At 37.3% G+C, this 21,658-nt stretch overlaps 1 protein-coding gene across 2 annotated transcripts in view; it reads left to right on the top strand.

Annotated features, from left to right (window-relative positions):
* Positions 1-21,658, top strand: part of LOC122800784 (collagen alpha-3(IV) chain-like) — a 1,680,215-nt gene that overhangs the window by 1,226,151 nt on the left and 432,406 nt on the right. For both annotated transcript variants that reach the window (XM_044070045.1, XM_044070046.1), the window contains exon 39: positions 16,873-16,953. In XM_044070045.1, coding sequence (XP_043925980.1) covers positions 16,873-16,953 — 81 coding nt within the window. The remainder of the gene's footprint in view (positions 1-16,872; positions 16,954-21,658) is intronic.

Genomic DNA, 21,658 nt, shown 5'->3' with positions numbered 1-21,658 from the left:
ATTAGTTATCATTAAGATACAATTAAAACAGACTAAAACACTGTGGAAACTTAGGGAATATACAAGTATTCTGCAGTAAGGCATAGTATAGCAAGGCAAGGCTAAAATAATAGCAGTCATGGTAAAATTTACATATGGGAAGATAAACGTGAAAGCAGTACTCTGTTACCAATGCTTTTACTAAGTTCTGAAAAAAAGATATACATTGTGTCTATATTTATTAAAAGTGATAAAAAAGTGGACAAAGAATCTGAGGTAGTAGCAGTGGTAACTATTAATCCTGAGATAGTTGTGCTTTGTTGTCTAAGAAATGCTTACACGATAGTATTACTGTTGTCAACAAAACTTTATAAAAGTACACGTTTCTGTACCGAGTGAAATAATGAATGTAGTGTGCTAGAAAAAGCAAAATGCCTGTTTGCCTTTAGTTATGGTAAAACATCAAGGACCAGCTTTGTGCAGGATGAACTGGTTACAGAACTTACATTTAAACTTGAAGCAGATTACAATATGAACCAGGGTTTAAATCAGTGCAAGAACCTCACAAATTGCTTAAGACAGTGTTTGCAAGGACCTGGGAACATGGGTGGTGTTAAAGCAATCATACTGATGACTAAGGAAGTGGCAGCTAAGTTTTATAGATCTAGATTATTACCATCTGCAGTGAAGGAGAGTAGCTAAAGAATCTCAAAGACCTGAAAACAAGGAATTACTAGTTGTCTGAAGACAGTTAGTTGTGCTTCCCTCTACCATGATACTGTAATGTTAAAGTGTACAGTCAGCCCAGCCACTTGCAATTGTCATTATTTTATTCAACTATCTTTTGTTTGTCGAAGTCAGTTTCAATATTTACTTTCATTGTTTGTATGTGTTTTACTTTCATTCTTTTTAACTGCATTTGTGCCTGGATCATGACAGAAAATGTTATGGGATCAGACTACTTATCCTTTACCAATAAATAAATTAACCATCCAACTGACGGCTGTAAAATGAATAATGTTATCTGTATGTGAAACGCATTGTAAAACATCTTGTCTGTAGTGAGGCATGCCCCCTTCCTTCAGTGAAAAAGATAATGGCCATTTTCAGCAATGTCTCTGGCCATTGATTGTCATAAACTATTATTTGATGATTCTAAGAAATTTGTGGCAGTTAACTCATTCCTTCCAGTGGAGATCGGGACTTGGTTGCATCCTGTGTCTTGAAAAAAATCAAGTTATATATTTACAGTTTAAATACCTGTATCTGTCAAAACCACGTTACTTAATGAAAAGTAAATACCAAAGTGTTTTTTATTCATTAATTTATGTATTTATTTATTTTCTTTGTCGATTGGGTAAATGAAATGATCCTAATACACTGGTCTGTTTCAGTCATGAACTAGATCAAAGGACTATAACAAACATACAGCAGAATAAAGATGAACAAAAACAAATACTATAAATGCACAGGATTACACTAGATCCAATTAGCTTGGCAGTTTTTACCCCAAACATGCATAACCTGCCTAACAAATGTGAAAAATAAGCAGTACATTCACTAAGAAACAGGGCAAAAAGAAAGCATGATGATTATGATGAAGAATAAAACAAATGTTTACAGATTTTCAAAACTATATCAGCTCTCATTGAATGAATCAGAGCAGCAATCAAATGGCAAAGCTGCTAGCAGTCCTGAAAGGATGCATATATTTAGAGAGAGTGGAATACTTACAGATATGGCTTAACCAGGATCCCTAGGACAACTGCATTTGCATCTATCTACAACTTGAGATTTTCGCAGTTTGTGAAATACTGGAAAACTATCACTGTTTGCACATTTTTTGTGGCAAAGCATTCCAGATGCTAGGAGCAACTTTGATAATTGTTTTGTCTGTGGCTGCTAAGGTAAATAGAGGTCTTTGCAACTGGAAGCTCTCCTGGCTTCTCAGTTTGTACGTTTAATATTTAATAAAGAGATTATTTCTAAGCAGAGGGCCATCCTTGTTATTCATTAGCTTGAAAAAGAGGTTTCTAAGTAAGAAATCAGCCATAGCCTCTGCTTGCATTCACCTTCTTCAGGGTAACAGTGATGCTGAAAATTATGGTCCTGCTATATAAATATACGAATATATAAATTGCTGCATTGAGTAGATAACTGTGTACTATAGTTAGCAAAGCATATTCAAGTCTTGGTAGCAGAACACTGCAAGTGCTCAGCTAGGTTCTAAGGATAAAAGGTGAGATATTCTATATTACATTTTCACTTTATTTAAGGACTTTACTAATTTGTTGCTCTTTGTGTTTGGTGAAGGTCAGTGTTTTGTAGATAGAGTGATGGTACATGATATAAGAACGTTATCTGGATCCTTAATTTTCAGTTACATGGCATTAGCTATTTTTATATGTGCAGCACAAATATGTTAATCATTTAAGACTATATTCTCTGCTTATGACTTGCCCAAACATATTACCACTGGCAGTGGAACACAACCTATGTGAAATGACTGTTGTTACTATATTAAGAAAAATGAAATAATTTATTCCTCTGGTGGCCAAGGCACCCAGAAACAAATGTTTTAGTTGAAAAATTCATAGAAACCTTCAAGGTAGGTAAGAAAAAAATGTGAAATACCATGTTACAAATTAAAGATAGAATTTTGTTTTTCATATTCAGTAGAGAACAAATATGAAGCATACTAGAGAGATACCTGCATAAATTTCTCTGAAAAGAAACATCAGAGCCAGAGGGGACTTGATGAATCTCAGTCTGATTGGGGTGTTTAAAAGGAACAGTATTTTGCAAAGGTTCATGCATGTCAAATACGCAAAGGACAGAACCCTCAACAAAGAGTCAATGCATCTCCGTAATACCACCAGCTGTCATCCAAAATGGGTTCCAGTAATTATGAATAAACAGGCCCAGTCTCTTATTGTGTTCAAGGAAGTGATTCAGGGATTTCTTGGTCTGACTGGCTCAGAATTATTATGGCTAAGGACACTGACAATCCGAAGAAATTAAATCCAGATATCAGACTGTGGGACAGTGATTGTGCTGATATACCAGATGAAGAAAATGAGTTATTTTCACCTTCAGACTTGTTCCCTGACTCTGCACAAGACTCTGTAATCTATTTATCAATTGGCTTTTGTTTACCAGATTAGTCTTGCTGGGCCAAAAATGACTCTTTCAGGGAAGGCCAGAGGAGAAAAGCTGCAGTAAAAATTAAAATTTGCAATTAATGATTACACTTGTTGAAAAGTTATAAAACAATACAGTCATGAAAGATAATGGTACAATGTGAAACAAATAAATATGCATTATATAATGCTGTATAAAATTATTTTGAAACAACAATGCAAATATGATGTAATATTGTGATAATGTCTTATAACACTGAAGTGATGGCACTATAATCATACAAAGTTACAAGGAAAACGTAATGAGGAGTATAAAATATAAGGTGAAAAAATGAATGGGGTATTCATTACAGAATTTAATCTATGGAAGACAGCTGAGATGCATGTTACAATAATGAATATGATATGCCAGTTGTGTACATCAGTGAGGAAATAGTACTAGAAGTAAGGAAGTCACAATAGGTCTGAAAACCTCCTCTTTGACCCACTGACTTGTAAACTTGGTGACAATGGTTCAGAACGGTTGCTTGCATGATACAGTACTGACTATGCTACCTCATCAGTGGACTGTCTGTATGGTCAATGAATTACTATTTTGCCCCGTTAAGTTATTAAATGAGTATATAATAACATGGTGCATTAATCATTTATAATCCCACTATGTTACTCTGGGTTTTAGCTAGAAGAGCTGTCCGATATTGTAGCTCAGGTAGGTATGACCCTAGTCTTGAGTAGCATCCTGCCATCACCCAGAATGATACTACAGTACAAGGACAAAATGATTGACTTCAACAATTGGCTAAGCTACTGGTGTCATTCTAAGGGGATCCAGGGATGACATGATTGACAGACCACGATGCTTTGCCAGAGATGGCCTGCACCTGTCACCCTTGGGATTCTGGATACTGGCTAAGGCTCTTGCCACCCCTATAGTGCCTTTTTTAGGCAAGATTCAAATGAAAAACTCACCACTGTAACAGGTACAAGCAAGCAAAATCTGAGGGTAATGCTACTCAATGCTAGAAGTCTAAACCCTCAAAAGGCACTCACTCGAGGCACTCCTTAAAATGGAGAACATTGACATCTGTGCAGTGATAGAGAGCTGGTTCAAAGCTCCAGAGAGCACTCCTGCATTACCAGGCTATATTTCGTACCACACCTTTCAGCCACCTAACCTGGACTGAAACACTAAAGGTGGAGGCGTGTCCATATTCATTAAGGATATCTACACCTCCAGGCTGGTTGCTCAGCATAATGCATCTGAGATTATCCAAGTGCAACTAACTCTGGGCAAGACCGCAATCCAAATTGTAGCTTGCTACAGATCCTCCACCATGCCCCAGGATTCCCACTCCTCATTTCTTGATACACTAGAAAATATTAGAGTATGACCTAACACCCTAATAATGGTCGATTTCAACTACCCCACCATTAACTGGGAAAACTACTCATGTACCAACTCTTTTGCTCAACGTTTTATGGAATTCATAAATTCCAACGTCTTGGATCAACTTATCCACACCCCCACCAGGGGCAGCAATATCCTAGACCTAGTCATTACCAACATGGGCAGCCGGTGTTCCACACCAGAGGTCAATTCCTCATTGGTTAGATCTGACCACAAGCTAATCACACTAGACATACATATCCCGCCCCCTCCCCCCATTAGGGAAACCACTGTAAAAAATTTCTCTAAAGCCAACTTCACGCTTCTTAAGACAGAAGTGGCAAACTTCACATCACCCATTCAGATGGACAATAGAGGTATGACTGCTGAATTCTACACAAATGCACTTTATAAGCACTTACACAAGTGCATGGATTGTGCAATTCCTAACAGAACCAAGATGTTATCCTCCAAAAAAAGGAAGCCAATCTGGTGGTCCCCTGCCATAAACAAATGCTACAGCAGAAGAAAGAAACTGTTGCAAAAAAGAGTAAAATCCCATGATTGGAGGAACTCCCTGGTCAGCCTCAGTAAAAAGCTGAGATCCCTCATAAAATCTTACAAAGCTAGTTACAAAAACAAAATCGACACTGATTCTAAAGACAACCACAATGCATTCTATAGCTATGTCAAGAATCTCAATGCCAACACTCAGATCTGCTCTGAGTTACAGCACATTGGCACTAAATATACAGAGCTAACTGATATTGCCAACATCCTGGCAGATAGGTTCAGTGCTAACTTTACCCCCCTCTCACCCCCTAAAGGGCCCATCTCTATACCGAAAGAATGCAAAGTTCCTGTAATCATGGCTGCACAGGTAAACACCACACTCTCCAAACACAGCATCCATGGGACCTGACAACATCCCAGGCTGCATTCTACATGAACTGCAGAATGAACTGGCACCCCACCTAAGTACCATGTTCAGTCATAGCCTCACCTCAGGCTTTGTGCCCACTGAATGGCGCACAGTGACAGTTATCACACTCCACAAAGTGGGAGCCACCACAGACCCTGGGAACTACTGCCCCATAAGCCTGACGAGCCTGGTCTGCAAGGCTATGGAACGTATCATCATGGAACTTATAAACAATGACATTGGTAATCTCTAAACTCTGGACCCTACCCAGTTCATGTTTGTAAAAGGCAGATCATGTCTCCTAAATTTGATAGACTTCTTTGAAACAGTAACCAAAGCCGTAGATGAGGGTAAGGTGGTTCACACAGCCTATCTAAATCTTGCCAAGGCTTTTGACACCATCCCCCACTCTGGAATTATAGATAAACTCACTAAACTAGGTATAAATCCCTGTGTCACAAGATGGGTTGCCAACTGGCTCACTGACAGAACCCACACTGTGAAAGTAGCAGACTCCAAATCTGACTTCAGACCAGTGACAAATGGAGTACCACAAGGTTCAGTCCTGGGTCCTCTCTTGTTTGGTATCTATTTCACAGAAGTACAGGCTAACATACAAGGTCTTTGGCTAATGAAGTTTGGAGATGACTGCAAACTAGAAGCCATAATTGAAACTCCTAACAATGTGGACATCCTACAAAAGGGCCTCACTGAGACAGATGCCTGGTGTCAAAGCCATGGCCTCAAGCTCAATGCCAAAAAGTGCATTGTCATTCATTTTGGTAAAAACTCTGTACCCATGAACTACCACATAGGGAATAGTCAACTTAACACTGAAAGTGTGATAAGACCCCTTGGGACACAGGTGGACAGTAGTCTCTCCTTTGATAATCACATCACCACAGTAGTCAGGAAATCCTTCTACATGGCACACCTCATCACAAAAGGTTTCTCATCCAGGAAAAAAGAGGTCATTGTTCCCCTCTACTCATCAATCATTAGACCCATTATAGAGTACAATGCCCCTTTTGGTATCCACCTCACAAGACATCTACAACAACTAGAAAGGCCGCAAAATACCTCACAAAGAGGATTACTGGCCTTAAACAGATGCCCTACGCAAACTGTCTCAAAAACTCCAGCTTTACTCCATCGCATATCACCTACTCAGAGGCGATCTCTGCCTAGCATACAAAGCTATGTCAAACCCAGAACTGTTGGACATGCTCCACTTAAAGGAATCTCAATCTCTCTGAGCTACACACTCTAGGGACCTAAACCTTGTCACCACAATAAACAGAACATGCTGGAGGGATAGATTCCTGTCCCAGAGACTTCCCATACTCTGGAACAAACTACCTATCTATATCAAGCAAAGCTCCTCATTAGCACTAAGAAAAATCTTGATGATTGGATGGGAGATAGGAAATTCATTCCGGGGATCACTTCTGTGGTTCTGCTCGACAGGGACACAGGAAAAGAATTTTCTTGGGTGACGAAAGCCAGGGTACCTTTTTGGCTAGGCTTATATAGGCCCTAGGGCCAATAGCCTAGTACCTACCTATGAACCTAAGTAACTTCAGCCAAGCAAAAAAAAGAAGAAAAGAAAAGAAAAATGCTGAAAGTTCAGCCAGTAAAAGAATTTGCAGTTGGCAGTCATTCATATGCTAACACCATGGATACACATCTCTGGAGAAAAAGAGAAAAGCCCACATACAATTATTCACAGCTTATACACAAATAGTCATCACACCATCAGTGACTTCTGATGACAAACAATGATCAGTGAATTCAGTACTGGTAAATTTCAGTCAGAAAGCTAAAACCCCATCCAGTTTAAATTCAAGGAAGAGTAGGTTAATGGGACTATGTGTATGTTTAGTGCCTAGTTTGTACTCAGTCAGTGCTTAACAACATTTGGCCCCCTCTGTGACTTTCTTCACAGCATACAACAGATTTCTGACACCACTTAAATGTAATGTAATGCAATGAAAGGAGTAAGAAGGGGAAATTGTAGACGGGATAATGAGTTAAAGAGACATGGCTAGGAATAAAAGTATAAACATTTTAGCAAAGGAAACAGAGATGTGAGTAGTGGAAAAGTCTAATGGAGGTCATTGTACAGTGGTGTTAAGGGTATGTGATATCAGTTATCAAAATCTGTAAAAACTGCAAGAAAGACACAGCCAAGCTAAAGTTTTCAATGTGTAATACCTTAAACCTCCTGTGGTGGAGGCCCATGGAATATATGCAAATGAACCTTTAAGGGCATATAAGTGTTTCAGCTATGTACATGGCATCTGAAGGCCATGTCTTTTTTACATTGTAAGTCTTTGTGGGTACATTCAGGCCAATAACGTCACACTGCACTAGCTGTAGGTATGCCATGTCTCATACTTTTTATGACCTTGTAAGTACAGCATAAATGGATTGCTTGGCTGTACTTTAGAAAGACGGAACTTAAAACCTTGCCTGGTGCCAATAAATATTAATGAGCTTGCAACAACATCCAACCAAAGGGCAAAAAGGTTACACAGACAAATCATTCAGTAAAAACTGCAAGAAAGACTCAGTCAAGCTAAAGTCTTCACTATGTGACCTAATATACTTATTAAAATCAAATGAACTGCCCCCATAATATGTTTTAATGCATTTGTATAGAATAGTATACTTATTAAATTGTTTTCAGCACAAAATCTCAGATTTTTAGACTTCTGCCAGTCCTGGTATTTACTTTCAGACTGTATATAGCCTACATTCCCTTAATGTGTCCAGATGGAGCTTTGTGGGGAGCACTGGGTTCCTCACACCTCACAGAAATGTGGTAGATATATTGATACTATAAACTGGGATCAACAAAAGCTAGTTGAATTATGACCTATTATAACATGATTAAACAAACACATCTAATGAAAATGTAAACCTGTTGAAATTACACTTCATTGCATTACAAAACACTGTACAAAGAAAAGTAAAATGTAAACAAATCCATAATAGTGATAGAACTTGATGGAATTTTATTGTGCAAACCCTGGTGCTTTTCATAATTATACATGAAATATGAACTCTGGAAATGGAATATGATCATGATGATAAAAGATATTATATAAGATATTACGCACATTTGTGACAATGCTTTAACTTTAAGGTTCCATGTGTATGGTGACAGGTATTCTGATAACTTCAAGTCCCTCATGTTTGTGAAAGCAACTGTGTTTTGGCTCAGTGTGTAGTAAGCAGATAGTTATTAGCAACGCCAGTAAAAGTGTTGCCATAGTTCTTTATTGCATTACACTTTACAAACAAGCTTGTTAAAAGCATTTCAGTTATTATATCAAAAGTGAATAGCAAAACCTGTAGAAGAAGTTAATCTGCCTTGCTTGGTGATTTATAATAAAGGAATCTATAGGAAAATTTGTCAACCATTATGATAATACACAAAACAGCAATAAAATGTTCAGAAGTCCTATTTTTATGCCATGTTAAAAATCATCCAGTTTGTAAATAATATCCAGCTGGACTCACCATTTCTAGTTTCTGGTAATTCACTAGAAAGGATGATGACTTTATTGTGCTCTAGTTCCACATATATTCCATTTTGAAATATAGGACCTCTATTACCTTTTCTCTCCTCTCATCCTTTACCAGGCTTTAATAGAAGAAAATAACCATTCATCATAATCGTATACTTGTTTTTTTTTTCCTTTTCCTGTACATTAGTATGCATCTGTCTGTCTGTACTGTATAGGATATAACATTTGTACCATTTTCTATGTGAAATCGTTCTCTATTGTTCATTTTTTGTATCTAGCCGTTTATGTTTTCTAACGTGTGGGCTGTGGTTGAAATGGGTCCCTGTGGATCAATCCATTATCCAAGCTGACAAGCAAACAAACAAACTCAATCTGCTACTTAAGAAACAAATGAACAAACAGTGCAAATTTGATGGGGAAATTGCAAGGCCTTGGGTTAAGTAAATGTTTATGGATTGTAGCAGCAGTGAACAAACTTGAATCTAAAACTGCATTTAGTATTATGATTATAACACTAAGAGCACACAGTTCAGCACTCTACTTTTTTGTACTTCTGAGTGTGATTATGCTTTACAAATTAAGGGCACAACAAGGGGGACAAGGCTTATTCCCCATTATCAAGTCTGTAAAAACAAAAAGAAAACTCGAGGAAAGCTAGAACTTCCAATGAGTGACCTCCCAAACCTCTTGTATCAGAGGCACGTGGGATATATGCAAATGAGCCTTATGAACATCAGGTGTTTAAGCTAATTGGCAATTATGAATGCCCATGACTTGTTTTGTCATTTTACTGGACAATTTCAGGCCAATAAAGCCAATCACCACTATCTGTGGATATGCATATTGCGGTCTTGTTATGACCTCATCAGCACAGCACAAGCAGAGTGTTTGACTAAGTATTAGAAACACAGGGCTGTTATACCCAGCTGATATCCATTATCATCAGGGTCACTGCAAAAATATCCCAAACAACAAACTAAAACAATGAGTGAGAAGGTCACTGAAAAAACAATCAGTAAAAACAAAAAGAAAACTCCAGCAAAGCTAGAACTTCTAATGAGTGAACTCCCAAACCTCTTGCATCAGAGGCACATGGGATATATGCAAATGAGCCTTATGAACATCAGGTGTTTCAGCTAATTGATGATTCTGAATGCCCATGACTTGTTTCATCATTTTACTGGACAATTCCAGGCCAATAAAGTCAAACCCACTAGCTGTGAATATACATATTTCGGCCTTGTTATGACCTCATCAGCACATCTGGAATTGGGCATTTAAAGAGAAATGTATTTACCATTCTAATTATTTTTCATATGCAGTTAATTATGAGGTATGTTGATTACTGACTTTTCATATACAATTGTATGAAAGACAAGGTCTCGTCTTTTACTGAAGACTGTGGTCTGTGGATTTTAGCTGTTTTTAATTCTTATCAGCATGTTTTCTGACTGTGGATTTAAAAGGTGTCACAGGGTCAAGAAATAATTGCTATTATTCATATGGTGACCTCATACTATATGCTAATTGTTTCCACCCCAGTTCTGTTATTAGCTGAATCCCTCAAGAAGAGTTGTTGAGAATAAAAAGAAACTGAACACATGAATCTGATGCTGAGAACCCATCTTATGAGTATTTCTATATTTTAAGAAAAGAGGTTGTGATATATTTATGGTCCTTCAAGATCTACAGGAAGTTAATATTATTTGCAGATCTGATATCATGTCCATTTGAGATCAAAATAAGATACTTCACAGAAGAAGAAATTCTGCTTTTTGTAATTGTTAAAACTGGTTCTTTACTTTCACTAGTATTCTTTGTTGCTCATAGACCTAATGAAAATTATCTTAAAGCAGATGTTATTGCTGCTTTCAGATTATAGTATTAAGCTGTCTATCAATACTAATTTGAAGTCCTTCTCAGAGGAAGACTATTGGTAACAAGGTAGCCCTGACCAGATTTGCTGATGTACTGGATATCTTATTTCCCATTTTCAGGTATATAACAGGCTCAATCAAAGTTGGAGTTTCTGGATGCAAATATTGTAAGGAATGCTAGATGATGATTTGTTTAATTGGATGTAGATTTTGATGTGTTATACCACATCTGCTCTGAAATTCATATACTTTCTCTACATCTGTGCTAGTTGCCCAATGTGATTAGGTCACCCAGTGCAATGGAGGAAAAATTCAGATTCAGAGACATGGTAAAGACCCAGTACCTCGTTAGTGGCTCATTATCATGTCTTTGAATTGAATACTGCAGACCTAACCTTGCAAGTATTCTTGCTAGCAGCCCATGTATCACATTACAAAGCATCCCCCTATACATATACATATACCACACACGCACACACATGCACAGACAGACAGACACACACACACACACACACACACACACACACACACACACACACACACACACACACACACACACACACACACACAGAGATTCAGACACCCATACACATATACAAACAAATTCAATCATACACACACACACACACACACACACACACACACACACACACACACACACACACACACACACACACACACACACACACACACACACACACACACACAAAATCTTATTAATTATTCCCGCATATACGCACACACATCCACTCATCCATAAACAAGCACCCCTAAACTTGCTCACAGTCACAAAAACACTTATCTATACACCCAAATTCATGCACATGCAAACTCACACACACATACACACCCACCCACACACACACACACACACACACACACACACACACACACACACACACACACACACACACATTCACATTACCAGACTCACAGTGCCCTACCTATCCCCGCTAATGCAGCTACCCAGACTTTTGCAGAATATCCAGATTTTTGCCTCATATTTTTGGTCTGTTTTTTTATAAAATTGTGATTTTCTGGCAAATTAGTGGCAAATGATTAATTGAATTTAGAGAATAATGACAGACATTTGGATTTCAGACTTTGTACCCTTCAGAAAATTCATGCTAATGCAAAAGCTGTTATTCTATCAACTTTCTAAGTATGTAAGTAATATTTAAAAATTGTCCCTATTTTTGTGCATTTGTCCCACTTTTATTTATGGCTTTGTCCAGATTTCTTGCCGTAAGAGGTTGAGAGTTATCACACACACACACATACACACTGACAAAACTCAACCCCATGGGTTCTCTGGACTTGTGTGTAGTGTGAATCCTCCTATAGGACTGACCACTGTTTTTTGACAGCATTCACTTTTTCCTTCTAGAATAAAAATGTACTTATCTGAGTTCTCACTTAGGCAAGCAAACAAGGAGCCACAAACATTTTGGGAGAACACATGGCTAATTAGCAATATCCATTCCTCTGGACAGCCTTTTTAGCATACAGTGGTTATAAAAAGTTTACACACCCCTGTTAAAATGCTAGGCTTTTGTGATATAAAAAAATGAGACCACAATAAATCATTTCAAAACTTTTCCCACCTTTAATGTGACTTATAACCTGTACAATTCAATTGAAAAACAAACAAACCTGTTAGGGAAAAAATATAAAAAATAAAAAACATACAATAAGCTGGTTGCATAATTGTGCACACCCTCAAACCACCTTTTAATTTAATTACAGGATTCAGTCATCTTGGGTACACACCTGCCATCAATTAAAGAGACTGATTAACCCCAAATAAAGTTCAGCTGTCTTAGTAGGATTTTTCTGATATTTACTCAGTTCCATGCTACAGCAAAAGCCATGATTCGCAGAGAGCTTACAAAGCATCAAAGGGATCTAATTGTTGAAAGGTATCAATCAGGAAAAGGGTACAAAAAATTTTCCACGGCATTGGATATACCAAGGAACACAGTGAAGACAGTCATCAAAAAGTGGAGAAAATATGAGACAGCAGTGATGTTGCAAAGAACGGGACGTGCCTCCAAAACTGATGAAAAGACAAGACAAAAGCTGGTCAGGGAGGCTGCCAAGAGACCTACAGCAACACTGAAGGAGTTGCAGGAATTTCTGGCAAGTACTGGTTGTGTACCACATGTGACAACAGTCTCCTATATTCTCCATATATCTGGACTATGGGGTAGGGTTGCAAGACAGAAGCTTTTTCTTACACAGAAAAACATCCAGGCCCAGCTAAAATTTGCAAAAAATACATTGTCTCACAAAAGCATGTGGGGAAAATGTGTTATGGTCTGATGAGACAAAGGTTGAACTTTTTGGCCACAATTCCAAAAGGTATGTTTGGTGCAAAAACAACACTTCACATCACCAAAAGAACACCATCCCCACGGTGAAGCATGGTGGTGGCAGTATCATGCTTTGGGGTTGCTTTTCTTCAGCTGGAACTGGGGCTTTAGTCAAGGTGGAGGGAATTATGAACAGTTCCAAATACCAGTCACTTTTGGCCCAAAACCTTCAGGCGTCTGCTAGAAAACTGAAGATGAAGAGGAATTTCAACTTTCAGCATGACAATGACCCCAAGCATGCATCCAAATCAACAAAAGAATGACTTCACTAGAAGAAAATTAAAGTTTTGGAATGACCCACCCAGAGCCCGGATCTAAATCCAATAGAAAATCTGTGGGATGACCTGAAGAGGGCTGTGCAGAAGAGATGCCCTCACAATCTGACAGATTTGGAGCACTTTTGCAAAGAAGACTGGGCAAATATTGTCAAGTCAAGACGTGCCATGCTGATAGAATCCTATCCAAAAAGAATGAATGCTGTAATTAAGAACACAACAAACTAGTCAATAAACAAAACAACCAGATGGAATTTAATGTTAGCGCTTTTCTTCACTTGCAAATCAATGAACTTCTTCAGACAATTCATAAACACATACTTCAGTTTTAAATAAGCCTCTCAATTACATGACATCACACACACATATCACTTTTAAAGCAACAGTACAAAAATTTAAACTTAGAGAGGTACTACCATGTAAAAATCTTCCTTATTACACTCAAAACATTTTTTACAAAAATTGTGATACACTGGACCATAAGAATATTTATATAATCCACTTTAAAGCTTTTAAAATCAACTTAATCTTTCCGGAGATTTGCATTTTAAAATATACTTTAAGGAACAATAATAATTCAATCCTGGATAGGCATAGGCATTCAACCTCAGCTGCCAAAGAAGCTCCCTTTCTTCTAATTTTAATGACCATGCCCCCCCCCTAACATTTTTGGCCACTTGTTCTATCAGTAAGTAATGGAAAAAATGGTCAGGGTTTTCCAAAATGAGTTTTGCTAAGGCAAAACTCATACCAATATGGTATTGATGTTCACATATACGCTGCCTAAAATGCTGTTCTGGTTTTCCTATATAAAAACACAAGCATAATTGGCACTTAGCCAAATATATTACCCCCTTGGTATAACAATAATATTTGCCTTTCAAATTATAAAGTCTGTTGTTTATTTTGAATGCTTATGTTACTTCAGTAAATTTACAATAGTGGCACCGGCCACATTTTTTCATACCTGGGTTAAGTATGTAGATATTATTCCTCTTTCTGAGTTCCTTCCTCTTTTAAAGGTCAACCTAGGCCAATTTCCTAACTTATTTCTAATGGATGTGGCCTCATTTATTAATGCCCAATTCTTCAATAAAATATCCCTCAAGATAGCAGCATCACTAGAAAAGGAAGTAGTGAAGCTAATACTATAACTAACACTAGATGTGTTACTTGAGTCGTTACCTTGTGTTAGTTCAACTAGTGTTTGAATACATTCCCCACAAAAAATACCTTTATTCAAAATGGGTTTAAAATAACGTGACTTCCTTTTCCAATGAACTTCACTTATTATATCATTAATCAATTTTAAAGGATATGCTCTCTTAAGAAAAATATTCTTGAAGGTACTTCAAGCTCAAAATCCTCATCCAGTGACACCAGTGAATCAAAAGGTGTTTCAACAAAGTATTAGTTTAAGGGTGTGCACACTTATGCAACCAGATTATTGTACATTTTTTATTTTTATTTTTTATATTTCCCCCCTAACACATTTGATTTTGTTTTTCAATTGAATTGTACAGATTATAGGTCACATTAAATGTGGGAAAAGTTTTGAAATGATTTATTGTGGTCTCCTTTTTTTATATCACAAAAACCTGGCATTTTAACAGGGGCGTGTACACTTTTTATATCCACTGTATTTGTAACATAAAAATCTACATTTTTTTATATCACAAAAACCTGGCAATTTAACAGGGGTGTGTACACTTTTTATATCCACTTTATATTTTTCACTGTGAGACCATTCTCCACCCTTAGGCTCCATGAGTAGAAAACCTCAGAAATGGTGAATCAGAAAGACTTGGTGGGATATAAAAACTTGTGATAAAAGGCTTCTACATCATCTTAAGTCTTTCTGAACACCTGGTTATGCTATATACAATATTATGTATATATGTCACCCTGGGTATACTAGTGCAAGAAAGAGACAGTTTAGGATAAGTATTAAAGAGCATATTAGTATGATACAAACCTGAAATATTAAAACTCCCATATCTAGACATATTTGTAATGAACATGACAAAGAAGTACTGAGACATTTTAAATCTGTCAGTGTTATTACAGATATGTAGTAGTCTGAAATATGAACATGAAGAATTTCATTTTCTGAAACAATTTACTCAAAAGACTTGAAAAGTCAGCACCCCTTTCTCACCCATATAACTACTGCACTAAAATGGTCAGAATGCAATAGAACATTAATGATTTTATTTTTACTTTTCCTCTGTCCTATATGCCATCATTTTCTTCACCAGCTAGTGTTTAAGAACCATTACTTGTACTATGCATATAATAAAATTAAACATTTGGCTTTTGACAGATAAATTCATAAGTTGTTTACAGCACTCAGGTCTAATGACCAGCCAGGAATGCTGATTCCAATATCTCTCTGGTTGATGTACTTGTTCCCTGCCAATAAATCTAATTATACCTTAAATACATGTAGGCTCCTACATTCTCTAATATGTATTGGAAATTTATTTCATAATATTACTTATCATCATAGTGAACTTTTCATATTATTTCATACAAAATTCATATCCTTATGTCTGTGTAATAGTAGAATAGAGTGCTATATGCAACATAGCCTGCAAGTTTGAATCATGGAAATCTTATAAGGGAGATTATATTTTCCATGAATATATCTGTAGTAAATACTAAATAGATTTAAGTTCTTACAACTTTCCACATAACCTTGATTATAATGTAATGTAATTATATTACTAAACTTTCTTTGCAGTCTTTCTAGCTGTTTTAACTGACCTACAGTATACATATAAAAATGTTGCTATAGTCTAAGATAGGTCTTGTATGAATTTTGAATAAAGTTGTAAGACATATCATGTATCTAGTAATGAGATTTTTTAATGTGTAATTTAGTTTCTGTTCCTTCAAGTACACTGTTGAATTGACAAAAAATATTACTAAACTACATGATGTTACACTTATCAAAATTGAATTAATTGAATGCCAGTGTTATGCTACCATTCACTAATCTGTCTTATATAAATATTTAGGTGTTCTATTTCCTTGTCATCATCTTGTGCTATGAATCCTATTTTGCAGTTATCAGCCTGTTTACTCAAACAACATATGCTGGGTTTAGGTGTTGAGGAAAAAAAATAATGTTAAGCAATGTTCTCCCTGTGGAACTCCAAAATTAACAGGCAAAGGTTCTTAACAATTATCTTGTATGTTAACGCATTGAGATCAGTCAATCATGACATTATCCATCTAATTAGAAAATAATTCATATTAGCTTTAATAAGACTTTGGGGGTTGGCATAATGATTACAGTGTTTACCAATGTATACTTATACAAAACTATAGACTTAACAACCCCCTTTTTTCACTTGTTTTAATGGTTACATTTTCTTTTCTTAGGAATGCCAGGTTGTGCTGGGGACAAAGGTGAAAGTGGAAGAAGAGGTATTCCAGGATTTCCAGGACCAAAAGGAGTTTTTGGTATGATTATATAACCATTTATAAACAACCATTAATAAATTAATCATTAGCATGCCTCTAAGTTGATTTCTTTGACATGTTTCTAGTGTCATGCTCTATACAGTTATATTAAACTATGATATACCTCTTGGTTTTTAAGAAGCTGTATTTCATTTATTGAATAAAAGTGAAGCAGTAAGGATTTCATCTTAGCTAAAATGTTAAATTAAAATATTTATTGTATTCTGTAACGTTAGCACTCCAATGAAGTTTAGAAAGTGGAAAAGTCCCTTTGTAGGATTTTTGACCTGCATGTCTTAAGTGGTCTTTGCTCACTTTAGAGGCATAAAATCTGGAGCAAGACGAGCAGTACAGATATGTTATGAAATGTTCTCCCGTATCCTTGATTAAACTGTGCTCCTATGGCTTAAGCTGGCATAACAAAACCAGAAAGGAGTTTGAAAGAAATGTAATTATCTTTAAAGAATGATGGAATGGCTGCCCTTGTAGAAGAATGGTCTCCATAAACAGAAGTAAGCACTGGGATTACTAAGAGGGCAAACATACCCAAAAATAAATGGCCCTGAGAAGCTCTGTCTTCATTCCCTTCACATTCTGAAACCAGACTTCACAGACTAAATGACCACATGAAAAGAACTTTCATCTCACTTTCAGGAAAAAATTTAAAAAGGCTAAATCCTAATATTTATGAAATGACCTAAAGATATAGTACTGAGGAAGGTCCGAGTCTCATAGAGAAAGATGATGAAAGCAAAACCAAAAATGCTACAATGAAAGGAAAAGTCAGAATGAAAGAATAAAGATTTGAAGATCAACAAGCATGAAGGCTGAAAAAAATATTTGTTTTGCCATTTATCAAGGAAAAAAAACAAAGAGAAAGGATGATTTTTTTTCTCTGCAAAAAGTACCAAACATATTCAGAAACCCGTGAGCATTTTATCTTACCATCCATATTAGACACGCTCCTTATAATAGCAGCATACAGTGATAGGAAATGAAGATTTCCTTATTGCCTGAATACTCAGATTCCTTAGTAATAAAGGACAAACTCAGATCCTCCAGAATTTAACAACACAAAAAAAACAGCTTGGTTGTTCTTCTTCAAGGTCTATATAGCCAACAGAAGATATAATGTTGCAAAATACATCAATAAGTTGACAGGTTAGTAAAAATGGAAAATGGTATCTTTACCAAGCACTTCCTTAAAACACAGTACCAGTAACCTGAGAGTGAAAACATTTCCCCGTAATGCAAAAGAGGCAGTATGGCTGTGGGTACTGTTCCCCCCTAATGCTTAATTGAGAGATTCACTATTCATCGATCCCTATTCAGCGAAAGCTCAATTAAGTGAACAATCATTTCAGCGATACATTTCCTGGGGATAGGACACGGTTAGTCATCATTAGGGGTTTGCCCTTTTCTCCACTGTAGTGAGACCATGGAGTTGGTATATATAGTTGGGGGTGGAGGTGAAGCTCCCCACATTGGAGAGTGTGGGGGAGAACTTTCCTTACAGTGAAAATATGCCCATAAATCTTCTGTTAGTAAACATATGCCCTTACTAAGTTGTATTATGTATATTTTAGATATATATGTGCACACATGCATGTGTGTCTGTGTGTATGACTTAACGATTGTGTTTACTAATTATGTAATGAGATGCATTTTTATTTTACTAGTTTATGTTGCTTGATGATGTTTTAAATATTGCTGTTTTTGACTAATGTGCGCATGAAGAATTCCTATTTCATGAATTGTGGATAAAAGCACTAATATCCTGGAAAACATTGATACATGCATTTGTCAGATTCAGAACTATTGAGTTGCCCCATCAGTGCATGGTTTCAATTTCTATTACACGTTTAAGCCCACCACACTTGATTAAGGCAATAAAAGTGGCAGTACCTCCATATTGGTTAACAAAATCACCTCAAGACTAGTTACACAGCATAACAACGTGGAACTCTGCCATGGCAAATTTAGCATTAACAAGACCCCTTATCACATGATGGCTAACTATAGGGCCCCCTTAATGTCCCCATCAGCCCATAACTCCTGCCAAACTAGTACAGAGTCCAAAGATTATTATCCCAGGGATTTCAATTACCCCTCCATTAATTGAGAGATGTATACATCCTCTAACATGTATGCCAAGAGATTTCTGGACTTCATCAATACCAATTCTCTTGGACCAGTTAATCCACACACCAACCAGGGACAATAAAATCCTGGAATATGTCCTCACTAATATGAGACACCAATCGTAAATCTGTCCCTAATCAAACTGGATCATAAATCAGTCACATTCACCTTAAGCCAGAAACATCTTCCAAAATCTCAGTATTCAGAGATTATGCCAAGGCTAATCTACTGATAATGAGTGATGCCCTGCTACACTCAACATTCCATTTCAAGTTGATGAACCCATTGCTTATGTGGAATCCTTTACTGCCAAATTCTATGCCCATGTGAATAGCTGCATATATGCATCTATCCCCCTCCAAAGTAAATACAATGCCAAATTCAAAAATAAATCTTTGTGCTTGAACCAAAATATAAACAAACTCTGTAACAAATGCATGTAAAAATAAATGCAACTCTCAAGATGCAAAGAAAGTTCCTGCCAACTATAACAGGGAACTCTGGACCCTGATCAACTCAACCAAAAACAGATATGGGGTAAAATAGCCGCCCAGGCAAAGAATCACTGGAAAGCCTTCTTTAACTATGCTACAAACCTTAGAGGCAATGTGTTTGGGAACGTATTGTGCAGAGCTACTATTAATGATATCAGATACTCAAACACAGAGGACAAAGCCAGTCTACTAGTGGATACACCACATTGCCACTGTGGTCAGAAAGTCCTTCTATGTGGCACATCTCATTACAAAGGGTTTTGCATCCAGGAAGAAAGAGGTCATTGCCTCCCTCTACTCTTCATCATTAGGTCAATCATCGAGTACAATGCCCCATTTGGCATGTACCTTACTAGACACCAACAACAACTGGAGAGACGCAAAAAACTACAACTATTCTCTGTCTCATATTGCCTACTTTGAGGCGATCTCTGCTTGACTTACAAAGCCATGTCTGACCCAGCTCTGTTAGAAATGCTACATCTAAACAAATCCCAGTCCCTCCACACTACACACTCCATTGACCTCAACCTCATTACCACAATCAACAGAGCATGCTGGAGGGACAGGTTGATAACCCACAGACTGCCCATGCTATGGAATAGACTTCCCATACATGTCAAGTGGAGCACCTCACTGGCTCTTTTCAACAGAAATCTTGATGAGTGGATGGGAAATAGAAAATTCACTGCGGGGATCACTTCAGTGGCTCTACTTGACAGAGGCACTGGGAACTAAGATCGGGTGGCATGATGCCAGGGTAATCCTATGGGCTAGGCTTGTAAAGGCTCCAGGGCTATTAACCTAGTACACACCTATGATCCTATGAACCTATACAATTAGCTCCAATTCACCCCCCTTCTCTTCTGCAGTTCCAGATCTCCTTCTCCCATCTACTCTACACCTTCAAATTCCCTATAAACAAGTCCCCAAGGCACTATCCATGGCCAAAAGCAATGCTGCTATGATGCTGGGTAACATACCAGGCTATTCACTGGCAGCCTCAAATAGTTTCTGTCAAACCCCCAACACAGGCTAGAATGTGAGCCTCCAAACAGACTTTGAAGTGGATAAATGGGGGAAAGCAACTGTCATCTCCTTTCACAAAGGTAGGGTGTCAGTGTACTTGGGAAGTTATAGACCCATAGGTCTGACCAGCCTCATCTGTAAGGCTCTGGAAAGGATCATTATGTAATTAATAAATAAGGACATAGGTAACCTACAAACTCTTGACCTAAGCCATTATGCACTTGTCAAGGGCCGATCCTGCCTACCTAACCTATTTGACTTCTTAGAGAAGGTTACTAAAGCAATGGATGATGGCAAATCAATACACACCACAAATATAGACCTCAGAAAAGCTTTCAGTACCTTCCCACACTCAGGTATCATAGATAAACTATTCCAGCTAAATGCTAATTCCTAATTTATTGGATAGCAAACTGGCTCACAAACAGACCTGAGGAAATTAGGGTTGACCCTCCTGCAAAAGACCTGTCACTAGTGGTACACGTCAGGGTTCAGTCCTTGGGTCACTTCTCTTTGGCATTAACTTCTCTGAGAGCAAAGCTACTGTTAAGGGTTTGTGGTTGACCAAGTTTGCAGATGACTCTAAACTTGATGCCTTCATAAACTTCCCAGAGGACACCATGATCCTTCAAGATGGCCTTTCCCAAACCAATAGCTGGTGCCAAAACCATGGACTAAAACTAAATGTCAAGAAATGTACAATAGTATCCTTTGGTGAACAAGAAGTCCTTTATAACTATCATGTTGACAACACTCCCCTGAAAATTGATCTAGTAGTTAGGGATTTGGGACTCTGTGCAAACAACAAACTGCCCTTCAATCACCATGTAGCCACTGTTGTAAGCAAGTCCATTTTTATTGCACTGCTTCTTACTAAGGGTATGTTCTCCAGGTCAGGGATATGTTCTTTCCATTGTATTCTTCACTGATTATGGCTGATCATTGAGTAAACCGCTCCCTTTGGTAACTACATGTCCAGATATCTGGCACAACTTGATCACCCAGACTAACTTTTACTAATAAAATCAAGGGCCTAAATC

Source organism: Protopterus annectens, chromosome 4.part1 (genome assembly GCF_019279795.1).
Source record: "Protopterus annectens isolate FY-2018-M chromosome 4.part1, PAN1.0, whole genome shotgun sequence".
In the NCBI taxonomy this organism is placed as follows: domain Eukaryota; kingdom Metazoa; phylum Chordata; order Ceratodontiformes; family Protopteridae; genus Protopterus; species Protopterus annectens.
The sequence above is the reverse complement of the archived record's forward strand: the minus strand, read 5'-3'. Positions and strand labels throughout refer to the sequence as shown.